Below are 22,335 nucleotides of genomic sequence, written 5' to 3'. Positions count from 1 at the left end.
TGGGTGTGGATGGGGCAGGGGGGTGCAGAAAAGTAAAATGACCCCCTAGGTGACCCACAAATGGTGAGTCTCCTGGAGCCCTGCTGTGTGTGGCTTCAAGCCGGAAGAACCACACTCCTGGAGCTCAGGCTGCAGCTAGACACCTTCGAGCAGGATACATCACTCTTCAGGAAGCATCCAGAGTTTGCCAGAAAAACCAAAGCACTTCTAATGTAGACCCGATAACCTCCAAACCTGAGAGCTATCTAACATCGCACAACAAAACCAACAGTTGGAGCTGAATTTTATCTAGCAATAAAGTAGAACACTGCTTGAAGGTCATGATTAAGATTTTTGAATCAGTTGCTTTTTGTTTTGTATCATGTTCTGATAACCTTTGCCAAATTTCAATAAACACATTACTTTCATTTTTGATCTTTGTATTAGAAAATCAATAAAAGCCTTCCTAAAAAACAGCTTCTAGAATCTTGCTCTTAAGAGTAAAATTTAGTTATTCTAAATTGCTGTGTCTTTCTTCAGTTTAATTTTGGCCGTTTTCTTAAAACTCTAGCTCAAAGGAGCACTTTTCAGACTGTTTTTGCAATACCTAAGGAAATGATTAACCAATTTCTTCTTTCCTAAAAACACCACTTCTTTGCAAAACAAAACAAAACAAAAAGTCAACAAAACTGCTTAAGACAGCAAAATTTATTTCAAAGAGAGAGAGTTCATTCATTTTCTGGGTGGAGTACTTCAGGGCGGAAAAAAAGAAGAAAAAACCACACACACACACACACACACACACGTAACCTAGGGGAAGTAAAAAAGGCAAAACAGGGAGGAAGGCAGCTGATCAGGAGGGCAGGGCGGGGGCTGTTTATTGGGGAGAATGTTTCCACAGGTACAGCCACTCCCAAAATCGTGGAGAGGGCAGGGGCTTAGGGCAAGGTACAGGAGAAACCCAGTTCCAGGGAGAAAAAGCCACCCAGCCGAGGTCCCATAACTGCAGGCACCGAGCTGGCCAATGGGGCCAGCAGGGCGCAGTCACGCCAAATTAGGAGAACAGACCGGAGGGGGGGAGGGTGCCCTGGGCCTCGCCGGCATTCTTAGAAAGGGCCCCGGCTGCCAAGGTGTCAGGGCCCTCCCACATGGCCAGCTTCCTTGGGAAGCCGCTCCACTCGGCTCCCACACCACCCGCGAGGGGTGCAGCCTGCCTGGTCTCTTGGGGAGGGTCCCAGGGAGGAGAGGAAGGGCAGGCCAGGGCTGTTTGTAAATACTCGGGCTCCTCCCCTACAGTGAAAAGGATCTTGGCAAGCAAAACCTCAAGGGCGTCTAAAACACTCAGCTGCATTCCACAGTGCTAAGATAAACGGATGTAAACAGAAACCCTTTTGGTGACACTTAATTAAAGGCCAAAAAGTGAGAAAGCCTGTCCCAAAGTTATTACTTTCTCTGCAAATATTTCACTAAATTAAAACAAGCAGCCCTCAAATAAAAGGACAGAGTGGGGACAGTGCCACCCCCACCTGACCGACTCCAGCCCCAAGAGCAAGTTAAATATAAACGGAGTGGAGCTGCGGCCTCAGTCATCACACCACAGCCTGATTCAGAACAGCTCCGGCAACACCTGCTAATTCTGCTTCGTAAAAATATCGTCTGAACTCCTTTAGGAACCACGGCCTTCCTTCTAACACAAAAGCAACTTCAATACGCAGAGCTCTCTCTGCTTGAATAGTAGCCAACCAGTTGGCTACTATTTTTATTTGGAATATGACTGGGAAATACATATATTTATATTATGAAGCCCTCCGGGTACTAACCCAAACATTTTTCTCCTTCAAAAGTGTCTACTTGGCTGGGTTACAAACTGAATGTTAATAATTCAGTGCTTTTCACTGGATGTGGATGGAAGGCCCTTCACTGTCCCCCTCACAGAGCACAGGACATGGTTCTCACAAGCCCTCGGCTTCCGGCAGTGTGCGGAACACTGTGGAATGTTCCTGCAGCGGCTTGAAAGTGCTGTGGATAAAGTGTCACTACATGTGTTTTTATCAGCTTCACTGAGACCAACTTCACGTACTGTGTATGCCATCCACCCATTTCACGTGTACAACTCAGTGGTTTTCAGTGTATCCACAGAGTTGTGGAACCATCACCAGTGTCTAATTCCGGAACATTGTCAGCGCCCCAGAGAAAGCCCCTCACGGGCAGCGGTCTCTCCCTTCACCCGCCCAGCCCAGGCAGCCACTTGCCTGCTTCCTTTCTCTAGAGACTTGCCTGTTCTGCACATTTCATATGGAGGAAATCCTACGATGTGCGGTCGGCTGTGCCTGGCTTCTTACATGCGGCATGTTTTCAAGGACCATCCACACTGAACCAGGTATCAGTGCTTTTTATGGCTGAACAATATTCCATTGTAAGGACAGCCCATGTTTTATTTATCCACAGACAATAGCTGGCAGACATTTGAGCTGTTTCCACCTGGGGCTATTATGAATAGACTAATGTTGCCATGAACCACTGTGTTCGTGTTTTCACATCGCACGGACCTTAGGACCCAGTGAGCTGCTGGCTCCTGTGGTAACCCTCTGTTTAACACTTGGAGGAACTGCCAGACTATTTTCCAAAGTGGCTACATCCTTTTAATACCTATAATTTTTCTTTTACCTATGTATAAGTTATACACATATAAATAAATGTAAGAGCATTTTCATAGCACAACTAAACCGTGAACTCAAATGGAGTTCTCATGTTTTACGTGAAATACAAGTTAGGTGTCTGAAAAAGCAGTGAGATCGATCACATGCTAACTTTTGGGTTTTAGAATGGAGGTATTGCTAGAAATCTGAAATGAGCTTAAGAAAAAAGTCCAAGTAAAGAGCGAGTAAAGTCATGTGTGCCCCGTGCTAGCACAGGGCCCAGCACACACGAGGTTTTCAGCAGTTATGTCTCATCATCCTCATCATCACAGACAACGGTGAGGAAACGTAAGGAGTGCTGAGTGCTGGCCGCAGAGAAAGGCTGCGAACTTCACGGACGAGACAAAACACGGCCCCACGAGGCTGCAGGAACCTGCCCCTGCTGCCCGCAGCTCTCCCAGAACCAGGACTCAGGCCCCGATGGAGCTCTGGGCCATGCCACTCTCACGGCTGTCGTGTCCCCTGTCCCCACTCTGCAGGACAAAGACACACCCACTCAGTGGCTTTGGAGGAACGGGCTCTAAGCAACTCCACGTAAACACTTCCCAGCACATAGCCAGCATGTCCGGGAGGAAAACAAAGGGCACAGTGACTCGCAGACTATTACCCAGGAGTACCCAGCACCTGATCCCAAATGTGAACTCGAAAAGGTGTAGAAACAGGGACCGCCAAGTGTGGTGGTGGGCAGGACAAGGACCTTGTACCTGGTGAGATGGAGGGATAGCAAAACTCCAGCTGTTAGGGCAGCGGGTTTCCCAGCGGGGTTCACAGAGGTGCCCGGGAACCCCTGAGACCCTTTCCAGTGAGGCTGGAACCATTTTCACAACCATACTAAGACTCGGGTTTGCTTTCTCCACCGCGCTGACATTGGTACGACAATGCACAGCCCTGGTGGGAGCTGCTGCTGGTGCGCTGCGGCAGCCACCGAGGCACCAGCCCCGAATGCACTCACGGTCACGGCACCTTCAGGTCACACACACAGTAAAGGGGGAAAGCCAGTTTCATTTTAAAACGTCCTTAGTGAAGCAGTAAACTATTTTAAAAAATGATGAACTCTTGTCCCTCAACCACATCTTTTCACTATGCTTTATGACAAAACGGGAGGAAGACGGAAGGAAGGTGGCCGTCACTGGAAATACTCGTGCCACTGAGAGCTGACAGCGCGACGCGTCACCCTTCACACGGACCTCAGGCTCCAGGTTTCCCCTGAAGCCTCCCCCCACATCTGTAACATGCCGAGGATGAGAAAGTTTGGGGGTTTTCCTTTCTTCAAAATCGAGATTAATTTCTAAAACTTCGCAAAGAATTTCCACAAATAAATTGTAGAAAAACAAAGTTCACCAAATACTGGTATACAAAATACTACTTTAAAATATTTTCAATGCCTTAAAAAAAATCATACCTGTTCTTGCTTTCAAAGGCCCTCGCATACAAAATTTCCACTGGAAAAGTGATAAATTAGGTAGGGATTCTTCCCTTCACAGGAGAATTCTCCAGAGACTCATTTAAGGAGTCAGGTCCCCTGACGCTCTCAAAATAGTTTCAAAATTTCCATTCACATGCAATTTTCCAGAAACATATGTAACACTGTATAAAACACAGAACATCTGTGCCATTTTCCTCCTTGTCAGACAAACTGCTAGAGCACAGGGACCCAGTTTTGGAGAGGGGCTGGGTGGCGAGCGCTCTGGCCGGACACAGGGCTGCTTACCTGATGGTGCCGGTGGGGGAAGGGACAGGGCTGACCAAGCTCCGGAGGTCCGGCTCCGGAATGTGGATCCTCAGGGGGGAAATCTGCGGGTAGAGTGGCCGGAGGGGCGACGCCGGGGCCTCTTCTTGGTGGTACAGTGATGTGAACTGGATCTTGATGGCCGTGCTGGGGAACCGAAAAGTGCACCTGCAACAGGAGGAGAGCGGGGTGTCAGGCACAGGGAACAAGAAGGCCAGAAAGCCAGGTCAGTCCAGGAGCGTTCTAGTCCATCCAAAGCACGGTAACCCGCCACTCAGCTCTCACGGCCACTCCGTGGCTCATGTGCTACAATCCTATTTCCTATGCTCTCATCAGGATGCTAGCACTGACATCAGTTTTCTTTTTACTGCGCATGTGAACAGAAGAGACAGAAATAGCCCCAGACAAATACCTATGATGTCATCTCCAACAGAGGTTCCAGACAGAGCCACTTCCTGTCTGCTGTGATCACTGCTGTCACACCGCGTGGGACTCGCTGCCCCACAGAGAGTGCTTGTTGGGAAACTGACACCATGAGCACCGTTTATGCAGCAATTTTAAAAGACTGAGAAGATATGGAGCAAATGGTGCATGACCAGCTAGCAGCAACACTACCCATAAGCACGCCGCAGGAGCTCGAAGAGTGATGGCTGGACGAGCACAGTTTAACAGGCTGGCTTCACAATTAGTTCTGGGCTTACGAGCCGAGAGCCTGCCCTTTTCTGCTGGCAGATGACTGACCGCACACGCACAAGCATGGCGCAGGCGAGCTGCAGGCAGCCTCACGTATCACGTGTATGCGAACCCAAGGGCATCTACCTCTACAAAACTTGTACCTACAAAACCTGGGCATGATTTATTCAGCACACCTTCTAGAAATCTGAGTTGACAAGTTACCAACCAGCTGCTAACTGCATGACTTAGTTCAAACCAAGAACCCAGATTTGAAAGCAGGAGGCCCACACAGTGACGAGCGACACAGTCTACCTGTAGCAACTACTTAGAAAAGGCTCTTTATAAAAAACGGGGAGGGAGACTTAGAAATACTGTACACAAACATCCACCTTCAGCGCACTTTTAATGGTTTCAGAAAGGCATCCAGATCATGCCAAGTGATTTAACACGAGAAGCGCTGGGGCTTTTCACGGCGGCAGGCTGCTTGGTCCACGCCTGCCCGCTTTTTAAATTCAGTGGCAATGTTTAAACAGCCAGTCTACGCCAACCTCCCGCGGATATGGCAAACACCCCCTTCGCCTGAATTCTCTTTCTTAGTAAAATCATTTTTAAAAAACAAGATTTCAGAATAGGTCAAATAGGTTCTGAGGTCATGATTGGTGGAGAATGGGTACCCCTGTGCCTTCCCCTCGGGGAGAACCACTTCTCTCGATATGACTCAGCAATAGATGCACCTGGTCTGAAAGCCGCCTGTGTCTCAGGGGAGAGCAGTAACTCAAACTGGCTCGACTGGCCAGTACTGATTCTTCCAGATACCGAGCAGAGGGGCTGCCACGTTGTCACACAGGTGGAGCCTGGCAGCCGGGCGTGGAGCAGCGGGACGTAGTCTGACCTACAGGCACTGGGTTTCTATTTCCAAACCTAAAATTGGAACAAAGGGATTTTGATACCGTTTTCCGAAACTGCTTTCCTGTTTGCTGCTGTTTTGCTTCTGGGAGATGGGATAGGGTGGGGTGTCTGTAGTGTGTAGTCACCATCACCCCTATGGGTCTGCTTAAAGGGCTACCCAAGGCTATTCAAAAGAATTCTGCAGTTTTCTTCTTGTAAGCCATAGTTAAAGAAACACTTCATGTCCTTTCCACTTCCTTTCGTTTCCCCACACCCAACTGAAGTTTCCTCCATCAGTATTCAGGCTAGAAAGTCACACCACACATTCTCCTAAGATGCTTTCTGTGGCCTATGGTCTCTCCAGACCTGGAGGCCTGTCTGCTTTTGTAAGTCACAGAGCCGACACCCATCCCAGCTCATGTCCTAGGAAGGGCTGGCAGTCCCCAAGTGGAGAAGGAATGAGAGTTTGGAGCCACACAGGTGAGCTGAGCCAGGCCAAGGTGAGCTCTGCTTGCGAATGACAGGACAGAATGAGCAGTGGGGGTGCGCACGCACATACACACCTGTGCTACAGTGTTCGATGTGAAGGCAGTGGTACTGACAAATATTTAAAGACAGTTTCTATGGCCCTTTGCCATCTGTCTCTCCTTCAACTGCTGCAAATGGACAAAACAAGCCTCATTTTACTATCTGCCTAAGGGGCCACAGTTAGAGTCCCCGTGTCACTATGAGATCATACCCTACTACAATCATCCAGGACCCGAGAAAGAGGATGTGGCTTCAGGCCTATGCCAGAGGTCATCACAAGGCAGACAGGGAATCTTATAAACGGTTTAGGGTGAAGACAAAAGATGGCGCAGGCCCCAGAGGGAAGCGCTCCAGCCTGGGCACCTGAAAATCGGGTTCCAGCCACAGCCTGTGTGGCCTTGGGCGCAGGTGAGGAGAGAAGCCGTGGGAGCAGGCCATTTGAGACTGCCCCTTGTCCCTGCCCTCCACTTCTCAACCTGACTTCTGCCTTCAAGTCCCAGCTGAGAGTCACCCACTTGTGAGCGCTGTGAGGCGTGGGGACCTGCTCCCAACATAGGCAGCTACTGTGGAGGCAGGAGGGCAGCTGGACCCGCTCACCCGACCTCCTGGGGTTCTGCGTTCTTAGCTGACAAAAGGGGATGCTCCCAACAGAAAAGGTCACCCCTAAGGTCCTTTCCAGTTCCCCAAACTAAGGCTCCAGTTACTACATGCACACAGGTTGAGCTTTCAGTCAAATCAAGCAGCATTAGGCCAGGGCTGTGGGCACAGCACCAGCAGGAAAACCCAAACAGCTGATAACTGGTACTAGCGGGATCAGTTCCTACTGTAAGAGTAATTTTCCAATTAAGGCTTAACAATGAACATTTTCATGTTATTTATTGCAATAGCTATTTCAAAAGCATCTCCTGACTCACTCTTTCAAAAATTATCCTGATGCAGACTTTCTCCTACCCAGGAGGAGGAGAAAACACCAGGAAGCTACTTAATTTTGAATACGTATCTCCCCAGGGTGCTGGCAGCCTTTGCCAATTATTCTCCTAGTAATATTTTCATTCTGGTTTTGGGCCCTTGCTGGAGTTTTAATGAGCATGTTTTGCAATTAAAGTTGTTCTCTTGAAGGTGCTCCGTATTCGCCCTAAACCCAGCCACACACCTGCCTCTAGCGCAGGATGCCTGTATGGGCGGGCCAATTATGCACGCTGGGGGCCGCCCAGCGCCGGGGAGGCTCCGGAAGAGCCAGCTGGGCTGTTGTTGGAAGGCAACACCGTCAGAGCTCTACAAAATTCTCGCTCTGATTTAGAGACGGAAAGTAGTTTGGTAGTTGCGTGGGCTGAAGCTGGCGGTGAGGGGTAGGGTGGGGAGTGGAGACCCACTGCGTGCCAATGGGCATGGGATTTCTTTTAAGGGTGACACACATGTTCTCGAATCGACTGTCGTGATGGCTGCACAACTCTATGAGTATTCTAAAAACCACTGACTTGAACAATTTAAATGGGTTAGTTGTAGAATATGTGAATTATATATCCGTCAAGCTGTTTTTAAAGAACATTCTTGCCCTAAAGCTGCCACACTGGGGTCTGCTCCAGGCTTGGACATTTCCCAAAGGTGTGGGACGGAGCTGGCACAGCCTCGGTCCCATGTGGGGCTGCTGTGTTCAGTCCCAGGTCAGAGATCACTGCACGGAAGGCTGGGTCTGGCCCTGCTTGGCCAGTAAGGAGCCTAAGTGGCTTGGGCCGTCACATCCCTTCCATCTCGTCCTTAAATAGGGATCCCGCCACCTGCCCTACCAACTGAGAAGTTGTCAGAGAATAAAATAACCCATTTATTCCTCACTGATATAAATAAAAATATGTAAGAGAAATCAACTTCATCCTTGGTATTTTGACCTTTGTTATAAAAACCAGACCTAAATCCTAACTCTAAACTGCTAAAGTACTCCCTATGGAGAATGGTTGAATGAACTGTGGTGCATATTCCATATGGAGGAATATTATGTGGTCATTTAAAAGGACACTTTTCAGCACTGTGTATCTTTGGGCAAATCTCTTAATGCATCAGCCCTGTTTTCCTCATCAGGACAATTGGGTAATTATAGTAGATACTTCACAGGGTTCTTGTGAGCATTCAATGAAACAGTCGAAGCACAAACATCAGAAGCACACACAGCACCAGCATCTAACACACACTAAACTGGCCCATGGCGGAATGTGAAAATGAGTGGCACACTGACACGTGAAAATGGCAGAGACCAGATGGTACAGGTCGCAGCTAAAGGTGTGGGATTAGAAATCAGACAGATGTGGTTTGAGAATGGGTTGCAGAGGCAGTGTGTTGGGGGGGGGGCACCAGGGCAAGTGACCGAATCTCAGGCCCCTTGCTGGCCTCCGTGCAGCAGGAGCCCAGAGGCAGTGACAGCAGGCTGACAGTAGGCCTGGCACACAGCAAGTGGCCAGGCATGTGTTCCAGTTGTTTATTAAACAAGGACAGGACAAGGAATGACAACAGCCCCAGGGTCAGGGTGGTGGTACCGGAGACCTCTCTTTTGTCCAAAAGGTTCTTTAAATGTTGTTTCCATGTCCTTTAAGACATGAAAAACTCTAGGGAAAAAAAAGCGATTATATTTTGCAGGGTGCGATGAGTCTTTTACGACCCCTCTAAACTCTGGTTAAAACCCCAGAGTTTTAACCTGGCCCAGTTCTGCTGTGTGGTTCGGCTCCACGGGGAGGGAGAAAGCCCATGGGGCCCAGGCCCAACCTAAGTGGTGGAAAATGCTCCCCAGGCCTCTAAGATGCTGAAGGAAAGGCTGGGAAGCCAGCGAGCGTGACTCACAGACAACCAGCAAGGCCCTTCATGGCCCTCCCTTCCTGCCGCCTTCCAGCCGTCGTGCAATCAGGCGGCTTTCCTGGGGTGGGCCCCGGACCACAGGCAGCTCGCATGTATGTAAGGTCTGAAATTAGAACGCCCAGAGGCACCAGTGGCTCTGAGTTCTGTAAGAACTCCAAAGAAAAATAAGACTGTTCAGGAAATGGTTTTGAAAAAAACTTTTATATATAAAATCCCCAAATCAAAGCATTCTTAAATTTTTTTAACTTAGAACTTCTATTTCTATTAAAAGTTTAATATATTTTTCTAGAACATGTAAAAAAATGAGCAAAGGAGGCTGCAGCTGTGGGGGTCTGTTACAGTGCAGAGACCACACGTGACCAGTGTGCTAAGAAATGGTGTGAAACAGCGCGGGGATGCGAAGTCCAGATGACCGACACAGCAAGAAGGTATGAGGACCCGCGGTCACATCTACAGTGTCACTCAGAGGATTCGAGGTCACCACCAGTGTCGCTCAGCTGAGGCTAAGAGGCTGTGAGCCACCAGGGTTGGAGGAGACTCCGGATTGTGATTTTAGCGAGCACTCACTGAGAGAAGGTGATCCCCGGAAAGCCTTGCTCTCAGGCCTGTGTGGGAAGCTCCACCTAAGACCCTTGCAAGTTTAAGGTAAAGGGCCAGCAGTCGCCCTGGCACACCCGCTCTGCCCACCAGCCCCAGGAGGAAGCCCACTGCCTGCCAGCTCTTGAAGACGATTGTAAAATGACCCACCACCCCATTTGCCCCGTGGTCCCTCTCTAGCAGCTGTCTCACCATAACGGAGGGAGCCAGCCTGGGGCCTAGACCGTGGACACTGAACGGCCCTGAAGAGCTGCAGGCCACTCAGGGTCAGGGACCACAGGGGACCCCCCAAGCCATCTTCCCAGGGACATTTTTATCCCTCTGTGGGGACGCAGCAGATTTAAAACAAACCAGAAAAAAAAAAATCACTGCGTAAGTCAAGCTCCCAAATTTTACAGTTTGGAAAATCGAATGGGGTAGAGTCTCTTATATATGTGGAAAAGCAAATACTTTCCAGATTTGCCTGAAAAACACCAAAGATCATCCAGCTGGGTGAGCTGCAAAGGTCAGAATTGCCACTTCAAACGTCCTGGCTTCCTAAAGTTCAATGCCAGTGAGCAGGCAGGCCCCTCGAGGGGACTTCCTGCACAGTGTAGTGACATGCAGATGACAGGGCTGGGCCCTCTACAGAGGGAGGTCACAGGAACAACACCACTGCTCTTTGGGACAGACACGGGACAGAGCCGAGCTCGCGTGCGATGAGCCACTCTAGTTCTTTCATCTTTTCCCTCTGTGCTGGTTTAAAGAAACTATGAAGTCCAAGTGGGTTTATCTGCAGATCTTACAGTGCAGTCCACAGTAACAGTCACCACTAGTCATCAGGTTGACCGGCACCAAGGACAAGACACAGCCTTGTCCCAGTGGACGTATGTTCTTTAAGACTCGGATCCCAGAGGCTACCTTTTCCAGGGAGCCTTCCTTGAATTCCCCTGCTAGTCCCCCTGTGTGGGGCTCTGGGGTGCTGTGTGGGGCAGGTTTCGCCCTCCTAGCAGACTGCAAGCTCCTTGAGGGTAAGGTCACCACTGCTGCTGGTCTGTTCTCCCCAAACAGACAGGCGGACAGTCCACACACACAGAACATGCGTGTTCGTGCACACGAGTAAGGGGTCACTACATTTCTTTCTGTCACTTAAAGTCTATCAGGAGGTAAATGCATGTACACCAGTGAATAGGTACGAGGCAGGATGAGAGAGATTCTAGATGGGGCTTGGCAACACGCCATGACAACATGGAGGGGTGATGGCCTCTGGAGTTTCCCAATTCACAGACACATTATTACACTTCTCTGATCCTGGCTTAACCTTGCAAGGATAACCCTTCACCGCTTTTAGGGCAATCAATCAGGCAAAGAATGGGGAGCGCTCAGCAGGCAGGAAAGAGCACCATCATTATCACACAGAGGGCCAGGAGCTGCCGATCTAACTACGCAAATCCACGTCCACAGTTTTTAAAAGGAAGGCTGAGAAAGGAAACGTCTGAGCTGGCCCCAATTGTGTCTTTCCCCTTGCAGAACCCGGCAGTCCTCTGGTACTCTGTGGGCCAGGCTACCACTAGGTCAAAGGGTCATTAAAATGGGGGGGAGGGGCGGCGTGAGACCGGAGTAGTCTGCACAGTGATCGATCTCTCCTAACACTAATTGATCCCTGGAGGATGGGGCATTTAAGCATGAAAAGAAGGCCGCTGGGAAGCCCAGGGCATAATCTGGTGTGGCGAAAAGAGAAATTAGTACAAAATAAGTGAGAATCACATTTACACTTAAAAATTCTATCAGAGAGCACTGGTAATGCACTTCCTCAGGTCACGGACCTCACCCATCGAGAGGACGTACAGGTGACTTTAGTGATTCTGGACCGGTCAGATAGGACACTCTCAGCTGCTGGGACACGGTGCCGAAGGGATACACTCCAATTCCGAATAATGCGTAAAATCAAGAGTATTACCCAAACCTTAATTAACATGACACTCGGTAACAACAACATAACAACAGTTAAAAACTACAACAGTACCTGCTATTATTGTGTGCGCCAGGTAACTGTGCCCTGAGTGCTTCAGGTTTATTAACTAATCGAACGAAAGCCACGTCTCTCTGGGCGGTTAAGTTATACTCAAACAGTGAGTCCTCGCTTAACGTCGGCAATAGGTGCTGTGACTTTGAGTGAAATGACTATACTGAAACGAGCTGTACCCCAGGCTGACTGATATAAACAAGAGTTAAGTTCCTGCAGCATCTCATCAACGTCATCATGAAACGACACTGAACACAACGTTATCTGAGGACCTGCTGGGTGTGTATTTTGAGGATATTACAGAAAAGGCTCTGTTATCGTTCCCCCTGTAAACAGAGGGGCACAAAGAGGGGACTTCGGGACAAAGCAGCTGCTGAACTGCAGGGGGAGGAGAAACAAAACAAACAAAGCAGAAATCAGCTCTATACAGTGATTTCCTGGGTTCTGATAGTTCAAAAAGGCCCAAGTTCAACTTTGTTAAACTTGGCCAAGGAAATGCTTTCAGAAGCTTTCAGAGCCGGGAAAGAGCTGCCAGAAAGGTGGTCACCCGTCACCACTACAACCGCCCAAACGGAGGGCCTGTAGCACGTCTCGTCCTGTCCCAATGGAAGCGTGAGTCGGCCAGGACCAGGGACGCTCTAGGCCAGCCGAGGCGTGCCTCCGGCCCCCACCCGCACGGCTCGGCTGTCTGAATCCTACGTACATGTTTCCAGGCCCGGCTTTGGTACCATCTCAGGGGAGCCCCCAATATACACCTCACTAAACCTCAATAAAGAGCATACAGTTTAGTTTCTGCTGTTAAAAAAAAAAGAAAAAAAGAAAGTTCTATTTGTCAAAACATAACAGGGGCAGCGTCTGAATGCTTTGACAAATCACACCCCTGCTGGATGGCCGATCTAAGCCGAGCTCAGCTAACCTTCGCATCAGGAAACGCCAACCAGGCTCCAACTGAAACCTGGATGGAGCGCCCCACTGCAGTCAGGGGCCAGGGAGGGCAGGGCAGGGCACGTGGCACCCCTGTACCTGAGAACCACACGTGGCACCCAGCCCTCTTTCCTGAAGAACTGAAACCCCGTGAGAGAGCCCAGGAAGTGATCACAGTTGACAGAGGTTGAGAAAGCCTTTGCAAAGGACACCGACCACCAGCCTGGGGCCAGTGGAGGCTGGGCGTGTTGGCTGCCAAGCGCCTGTTCCCAGCACACTGCATGCGCCCAGAGTGGACAGGACGGGACACGTCGGAACCTAACCGCACAGCCCGAGAGTGAAAGAGAAAGCGAAGCTCTGGTCCTCCCTGCCCTCCCTTCTCAGGGCGGCTGGTCTCCTGGAAAACAGAGCCGGACTTCCCTGAGCACAGCAGTGAAATGAGCCGGAGCCCAGCCCCCCTCAAAACCTTAAAGCAGCACCCTGAAGTGACCTAAGAACTGTGCTGTCAAGGTCTCTTCCATTCTCTGCGACAGCAGAGGAAAACAGGGGGTTCTCCTCAGGGTGTTTTCTCTGGTAGGAGAAGCTGCGGAATGTTATTCAAAAGCAGCAGCCCCTACCTTACAAAGGAATCCCAGCTTTAGAAGGGGTGAAGTCAATTCACAGAGCTGAGGCCCACGGAAAAAGCTAGTAAATGGGGTTCGCAGAGGGGTGTGAGTGAAGGGGTGCAGTGGACAGTGGGCGTGGCACATGAGGGTGGGCCTGGGCAAGCTTCTGCTGGGAGAGGAGTGCAGCAGGCGGGAGCCCACCTGGAACCCACTTCCCTTCTCTCTCCCTCCATGTCCTCAGCTAAAAGACACCATTTCCCAGCCTCCCCGGCAGTTGGGGACAACCAATGAAAAGCGAGGAAACTCATGGGCAGGCCTTTAAGGAAGTCCCTGCAGAGAGGGATGGACAGCTGACAAGTATTACTGCCCATCACCCCTTCCTCCCACTTCTCGCCTACAGGTGAAATGTGGTGGCTGGTGCAGCAGCAACCACTCTGCACCAGGAGGTCACCTTGAGGATGGAAGCCCCACGCTAAGAATGGTGGGACAGAAAGACACAGCAGCCCAGAGCACACACACAACCACCCTCCCAAGGCGCAAACCTCTCATCCTTTACACATTTTGGACAAAACAAAACTGTTTGGCTTTAGAAAGGAAACTAAGTTGGAGATAAATTTATCTCTATTGAAGGAAAAACAAAGTACACCAAATCCCAGAAGGGTGGGCCCAGCACAGCCCCGCTCGGATACCCCCGGAGCTCCTCTGGCAATGCCATTATCATTTTCACTCACACAAATGAACAACTAAAAATACCTAAGGCCCCCCAAAAATTAAGCAACAGAAAACCAAGGTCACTAAGTTTCTTAAAAATTAATGATAATTATTTTGAACAACATCTGTTTGAAAGAAAGAACAGGAGAAAGAAAATGCTTCCTGATTTCTACATGAACTCACTGTTTGTGCTGTCCCCATGGTGATGCGACCATGGCAACAAGGATTGGTCCGCAGGGAGCAGGGCAGATTCACAGACCCTGGACAGGGACCAGCAGGCCTGCCACCACTGTCTGCTACAAGCCTTATCATTTCTAATGTGTTTCTAACTGGCAGGATTATTCAAAGATGGCCCTTGAAAGGAGTCAGCTTTGCACATCCAAAAAACCAAAAGCAAAACAGCTTGGAGAAGACAAATGAAGCTGATGATTTTAGGCGATGTTGGCTCTTTTACTAAACCTGGGTGGGGCAGCACCGGTCCTGTCCCAAGCAGGCTCATCTGCTTCAGCGCCAGCTCACTGGCTGTCCACAGCACCCGTCCACAGATCCCACTGTTATCGCCTTCGTCTTGATAGATGAGGAAACAGGGCTTAGAGGGAGTACGGTTTTTATTCAGGATCACCAGGTTGATAAAGGGGGAGGGTCTGAACCCAGCGCTCCTCTTGTCTGAGAGTGTCTGTGCCTGCCACCCCCCCTGGGCGGTCCTTCATGCAAAGACTGCCATGCTTTCAACCACACAATCTCCAGTAGTGCTGTGCACATGAGGCTTCTGGACTAGACGTCAGCTCTCTGGGAACTGGGTCCAAAGCAAAGGGAGAAGGAGAAGGAGAGGGGAAAATGGAGCGCTCGGGTGAGGGCCTGCAGCCAAGGGGGACGAGGGACAGGGTTCCCAAGCCAGGCCAGCCATGTTCCCCTACCATTCGTGTAAACCATGTTTTGCAGCAAGGCCACTGAAAACCTCCCGGATGTGCAGGAGGGTGCACTCGCTGTGTAAGAAGAGCCCTGGGCGGTCTCTCCGGGCCCCACAGAACGGCCAGCCTGCCCACAACCAGCGTGGGGCTCCTGCTCACCCAGCAGGGACACTCCAGACCTCCTCCAGCTGAGGCTTCAGAGAAAACCTAGCACGGAACTTGAGCTAAGGAAATACCACCAACGACACCAGAGGCTAAAATAGGAACCTGGGCACGTCCTTTCAGAGACTCTGGAACAGGTTCTGGACGGTGGCTGGGGCAGGGACGCTTGGGGAGCACAGAGGAAACACAGCGCAGCCCCACCTCCCTGGTGCTATCTTCAGGCAGCAATGGAAGTGACATCAAACAGTCACCAAGACACTCACACCTCCTATTCTCTCATCTACTCCACCAGGGCCGGGCGCGGCCAAACCCCCCAACCCGGGGCCCAGCCCAAGTCACCCCTTCCTTCATCAAGGTCCCCATGGGCCAGGACGGGGGCTCTGCACAGGATGGGGGGCACAGGGGCAGGGCGTGCCAGACTCAGGGTGGTCACCCTGCTCACAGCCAGCTCATCTCTCACGGGAGGGGTCTGGGCATAAAGCCTGCACTGTGTCGGGGCTCCTGCAGGATAAAGGGCTGCATTTAAATTTAAGTCTAATTTTGAAATGGAAACTGTGTGGACATCTCATTTTCCTTGCTTTTTATTTGTTCCACACTGTGCCTGGGCTCCTTCACTAAAAATCCAGGGGATTGTCTAATCTGTTTTTCCCGCACAGTCCGTGACGCGCTGTGTTGCCATGCCTTTTAAACTCAATCACCTTTATTACAGTATATTGAGCTTCCGTCACTAATCAAAGAAAAAGGAAACAGACCAAATGACACTGAGAACCATTCTAGGTTTGCCACAGACACAGCAGTGCAGGAGGAGAGTCGCCCTGCAACGGTTTCACAACACTCGAAGTTAGTGCTGAGTAAGTGTTTTCTTTTTTTTCAGGGCTAATTTAGGGAACATGTAAATATTTACAGGCTTGTTTTGTTTCAGTCAAAGCCCCACACAGCCATCGGATGCTGGGCTGGAGCACGCAGCCTGCCCGCGTCAGGGTGTCTCGTCACTAAGCTTCCTGACTGCATCGCCCATCGGGAAGATGTCTTAGCATCAGCCATATTTGCTTGTTCATTTACAATTTAGGTCCATGCTCTCCAGTAACACACATGTGGTAAAACACGACAAACATGCTTTAAAGGGGGGAAGACCAAAAATAAGCAAAGGAAGTTCTCGTGTCTCCTGCACCCCACAGACTCTGCCCCCTGGGTGACTGGACAGTCCCCAGGGCGCCCTGCGGCCACTCCATCCCCACACCAGCAGGACAGCCTTTGAACCGCATGACAAATCAGGTCCTTCTGCTTAGAAATGATCCACAACTTTTGGAAGAAAATGCAAACTTCTGAGCCTTGTGTGACCACCCCACCATATCATACTGCTCCCTCCCGCAGCCTCCTGGCCCCAGGGCTGCCCCCCTGGAAATGCTGTCGCCCACCTCTGCCCTGGCAGGGCCCATTCGGCATCAGTGCGACACTCAGAGAGGTCTGTCTCCTCGACCCCAATCCACAGCAGGCCCCATGTGATCCCTCTCCCAGCACCTTGGTCTCCCTGGGGTGCGTGTCACATTGTGACTATACGTGGTGGAGTATCTTTTCACCTCTGCCTGGCTACTGGACGGCCACCTCCCAGGACAGGGGCCAGGCCCTTCCTTTCACTGTCACACTCCAGGGTCTGGCCCAAGAGAGGCACACCGACACCGGTGAGACAGGAAGACAAGGGAGCCGCTGCCGTGGCTTCTCACGGGGGGAGGGCTGGAGCTAATTTACTCTCAACGTTTCAGAAAACCTTCATGTAATTCAGATGAGTGATGCAGACAGCTCGCGTTAGGAGCCTAGCCCTTTGCTAGAACCAGCACCTGCTTGCAGGAAACAGGCCTGGCTGTCAAGAGGGATGCCACCTTCTCATCTAGGCTGTTGGAGGAGGTTACTCCATTGTCAGAAGCCACCAAGTCACAGGAGCCAGCTGGGGAATTCTGGTGGGGTTTTCCAGCCAGTTTAACTGCAACGCACAATGCAAAGCCTGCACCACACCCAGAGTACTGCTTCCCAACAACCACGACTGGGTCCGGACAGAACCCTACCTCCCGGCAGCAGTGAACAGCACCTGGCGTTTCCTAGCAAAGGTTATTAAGTAAATGAAAAACTCTTAACAGCAATGATGACAACAGAGAAAAAAAAGTCCCAGAGATATTCAAGACCTTTAAGGAGAAAAATTACAAAATTGAATTGAAGGACAAAAAAGACCTACCTGAATGGGAAGATATGCGACACAGTTTATCAGACAGTTTACAACAGGTCTGTCTGATTCCTAGGGAGCATTTGGCTGTTGAGGGAGGAAGGACATTGAAATAAGTGACAAGGACAAGATGGCATGACGGACAGTGAGGCTGGAGATTCACAAGGCCTTGGTCTGCTGGCCTGAGAGTCAGCCCATGGTAGAGACAATCCCCTGAAACACACACCAGCGAGGACCAGGAGGTTCAGACCACCCTTACCAAAGACCAGGGCATACAAGCTGTTCCCACTGAGGACCAGGGGACATTCAGGCCAGCGCAGAGTTGCCTGTGTGTCCCCAGTCCTAGGCCGGCCTGGGGTGGGAGCAATGGGTGTGCGCCTGGGCACGCCTTCAGCATCAGTGGAGGCCACGCAGGAAGTAATAGGGGGTCACTCCTTTCGCCCACCAGAGCAGCATCAGAAGAGGGCTAATCAAACACAAGATTTAAATAAGATCCAAAGTCTTTGAACGTTATACCCAAATGTGCACATAACAATATTAAAACCACTTGTACCAAGAACAAGGAAGATTTCAAACGAAATGAGAAAAGGTGTCAACAGACCCAACATAGAATGACACTGATGCCAGAATTATCTGATAAAGATTTTAAAGCAGCCACCATAGAAACTTTAATGAATAATCAAGAAATAGGAAGTCTCAGTAAAGAGGCAGGAGGCATGGAGGCCCGCACCTGGGAGCCGCTGCCCAAGGTCCAACACGCACGCCATCCGCGACTCAGGAGTGGTGGGGTGAAGCAGCATTCAAAGAAATGGCTGAACACACCGCAAAGTTGGCAACAAAGCTAAACCCACAGATTCAGGAGGTGAGTGAACCCCAGAGAGGGTTGGCCTAAGGAAATCCATGCCAACCTTTGATACTGAAGACAAACAAAAGGTCTTAAAAGCAGCCAGAGCGAAACAATGAAAACAGTTCAAAATTCAAAAACAATTTTGGGGACCTAGGGTTTGGTGACGAGTTCTTAGATATGCCACCAAGAGCACGATCCACAAAAGAAAAACACCAACAAAGTGGGCTTCATCTGCCGTGCAAGCTCTGGCTGCTCAGAGACACAAAGCTGTTAGCGGACGAAGAGGCGCGCCGGGCCGGGGGGGGGGCGGGTGCAGACCACATGTGGGACAAAGAACCCATCTAGAATACGCAAAACTCTCAAAATGCAATACTAAAAACCCCAAACAGTTCAATTAGCAAGTGGACAAAAGACATGAAGAGGCATTTCGCTGATGAGGACACAGATGGCCACACACATGAAAAGATGTGCAACATCACTAGTCATCAGGGGAACACAAACTGAAGGCCACGACTGACACGTTGCCACACACCTACAAGAATGGCCAAAATAAGAGGTGGTGACACCACCAAATGGAAAATGGCAGTTTCTTAAAGTAAACATATGCTGACGATACAACTTAGTAACCGTGCTCCTAGGCATTTATCACGGAGAAATGAAAACCCATACGTGACTGTTCACAGCAGCTGTGCCTGTAACAGCCCCACAATGGAGTCAACCAGAATGTCCCCCGCTGGGTCAAGGCTAAACCAAGGGGAGAGCCTCCACTCAGTGGGGTATCGGCTACTCAGCAGTGAAAAGGAACGAACTGCTATGCGCACACCCACGGGATGAGAGCAGGATGCTGAGTCTGAAAACAGCCAGCTCAAAATGTGTGTATGGTTGCACTTACACGACATTCTCAACATGACGAATCATAGAGATGGAGACCAGATTTGTGGTTGCCAGGGCTTGGGTGGGGCTGAGGTGTGACTTTAACGGGCAGCATGAGGGAAAGCTTTGTAGTGGGGGGACAGTTATGTATCCTGGTGGAGACGGTGGTTATACAGATCTACACATGCGGTGACAAGACAGAACCACACACGCTGGACCAACGCTACCTTCCTGATTTCGGTACTGTCCTATAATCACCGAAGAGGAAACGGTGAAGTATATAGGGGACCTCTCCCAATGTATTTGCAACCTCCTGTGAATCTGTAATTATTTCAAAATATAAAGTGTGCCTGTGGAGCTGGAACCCCCAGTGGAAAGCCACCATGATGACAGGGTCTCATGTTGGGAGCGCCCCACACTCCACCCTGGACTGTAGCATGTGTCGGGGACATCCAACTCTCCTTTATCTCAAAGCTGAAATACCATGTAGAGAGAATAGTAAAGCTTACAGCCGGTTCATCCACATAACAGTATCTATTGACATTTATCAGGAAGAGAAGGTGAGAAGGGAAAGATGCTTAAAAGTTTACCGCATTTCCAACAGAAAAAAAATTCTGGCGTACTTGAACAAAACCCAAGGTCAAAACTCAAACACATTATCAACTCAAGGAATTTCATATCCTGTAGGAATCTGTTATTCTATAGGGAACACGGATCGGCCTGCTGTATCTAAAACTACAGTGGCATAACATCATTTCAGAATTAGCAGTATTTAGAGATACTGTTCAAACTCCTCCTTTAATAGACGAAAACAAAACAAAACAAAACAAAACAGATCCCCAGGGAGAAGAAGGGGCCACCCAGGCCCTGCCGGTGGGGGTAGTAAAGTGTAGGTGCAGGACCCCCGCCAGGCCAGGTGCCCCCATCACAGTGTGCATTTCCCCTTCGTCTGGAGAGGTGCTTCACCACAAAAACCTGACATGAAACAACAATCAGTATTAACTTTTATTAAAGAAAAGGAAAAAAACCCAAGCAATCAGCTTCAAATGACCCCAAATCACAGCGTGCAGACGTCCATCGCGCCTCACCTTAGTAAGCCAGCTCCACATCTATGAGATGGGGGCTCGGACGCTCCTGCCCAGGGGCTGCTGGAGGACCAGGCCCACTGCACCAGATCTGAGCCGGGCCTGGGCTAGGACGAGAAGGAACCCGCCCTGCCCGCAGAGCAGCCTGCTCCAGGGACACGGTAGGCTCCTGGGGGACGACGGCTCCCTTCCTCTTGCCCTCCACCACCCCGTCAGAACCAGGTCGCCTGGACTAAGCATGTGGTTACCTGTGCATTCTTACAAAGAGGATGGCCACTGCCCGCCATTTCCACGGGGAATGTGGGAACCCACTCACATGGACCACAGCGGCTTCCCACAAACTCTACAGAGAGGCACCCCATTTTGCCAGTCCTCATCTCAGTCCTCTAATTGTGGATTCCAGACGGTGGGGTCTATGTGGAGGTGGGCAACCCCTACCTGTGCCCAGCCACTGGAAGGCGCTTCTGCTTATGTTCTTTTCCTGCTTTCCTTTACCTTCGCAGAGCCAGCTGTGGATGGGAGCACCCTTTTGGGTGGGATTGCAGCGAGAGCGCCTTAGAGTACATGGCTGTGAGCTGGCCAAGGGCGCCCCAGTTAATAACATGCGTGGCGCAGCTGCTTGGCGAGACTGGTTCCCACCAGCCAGTTATAGTGAGAAACAAAGAACTTGCGAAGTTTCGTGTTGCACAATACCAGAGTATTTCCAAACATCCTATTCATTCACTCCAAGCTTGGCTCTGTTCAAGTCAAAAACTGCTGATCAACAGAAGGCTTCTCATAGGATCAGTGGGCATTCCCGCCTGTGCCACTGGCCAGGAGGCCCAAGGCCCAGCCAGCCTGCTGGAGAAGAGGAGGGCCGGGCAGAGAGGGTGTGGTCACCATCTCACTGGAGCCCGCATCTCCGCACCTGGCACAGGTCACACTTAAGTCTCACACTAACGGTGTCCCTACGAGACACACTTTGCCGGCACATCAAAGCCATTATTTATGATCTCTCCTTCGAGTGAAACACCTGAACGGATGGCCCAATTCCATCTACACTCCCTGTGGATGTTTTCTGCACTAGACAAAGCCACAAACTCAGCTGCCCAGACAAGCCACCCTTCCCGCCATGTAAAGCCTGACTTCTGCTGCTGTGGTTTTCCTTCTGCACCAAGGAAAGACGCGGGCAGCATCACGCTCCCGGTGCACGCGAACGCTCTGGAAGCACATGAAAACACGACGCTGGTCATGGCTCTCTTTGGAGAAATGGAGTCAGGATGGAAAGGACACTTATTTTAAGTTTATGCTCCTCCTGTGCAAGAAACCAGAAATGCATACCTGGGAGGAAAGCTGGGGAGAGAAAGAGAAAGGCTGGTGATCCCGCACCCTTGGAGTCTTGAAATGCGGGCAGGTATCACCTCTTCAGAAAATATTGAAATCAAAATTTGGTGATGTGCCTTAAAAAGAAAACACACGAAGAAAGCACCCCTAGTTTTAGAAAACGATGTAAGGAGATGTGGCTCTTATCTCTAAGCCTGGGCAGTCCAGAAGAGAGAAGGTAACAAGGGCAACTTTTTGTCCGCAGCTATAGTAAAGGCAATTAACAGAAAGATGACCACACCTCCCCCTGACCTGCTGACGTGAAAGTGACCAGATCTGGGAGTCACGTTTCAGTGCTCAAAAACAGAAGACTGAAAACGTCTTAAAGATGAACAAGAAATCAAAGGACAGTGGCTATCAAGGTCTTTGTTTAGGAAAGCTGACCTCTCGTGGGTCACTCACTGTCCCTTGGTTCTTTCTCCGCCTCGGTTTCCCTGGCACACTGAACTTGGTGAAGGCAGGCACCCTGACCCTTCTCCAAGCCCAGGGCCTGGCTCAGGCCCCGGTACACAACAGAGCTGAAATAACTGTAGGATGGAAACATTCCTACTACTTTAAGCTTACGCATGGGCTACGAACGGTTATGAACTTTCTCTGTCGATTACTTAAAAATCTAAGTAACTGGCTAATGAATAGGGCAAGAAGATATATATATATATATATTTTAAAGATTTTTATTGGGGAATTGGGGGG

General features: G+C 50.2%; 1 protein-coding gene across 1 annotated transcript in view; it reads right to left on the bottom strand.

Moving 5' to 3' along the window:
• The window catches only part of FOXK1 (forkhead box K1), an 81,472-nt gene that overhangs the window by 20,217 nt on the left and 38,920 nt on the right, over positions 1 to 22,335 (bottom strand). Inside the window, exon 3 of the mRNA XM_019637423.1 lies at positions 4,390 to 4,575. Coding sequence (XP_019492968.1) covers positions 4,390 to 4,575 — 186 coding nt within the window. The remainder of the gene's footprint in view (positions 1 to 4,389; positions 4,576 to 22,335) is intronic.

The sequence above is a fragment of the Hipposideros armiger genome, unplaced genomic scaffold, assembly GCF_001890085.2.
Source record: "Hipposideros armiger isolate ML-2016 unplaced genomic scaffold, ASM189008v1 scaffold_33, whole genome shotgun sequence".
NCBI lineage: Eukaryota > Metazoa > Chordata > Mammalia > Chiroptera > Hipposideridae > Hipposideros > Hipposideros armiger.
This window is presented reverse-complemented; position numbering and strand designations above follow the sequence as displayed.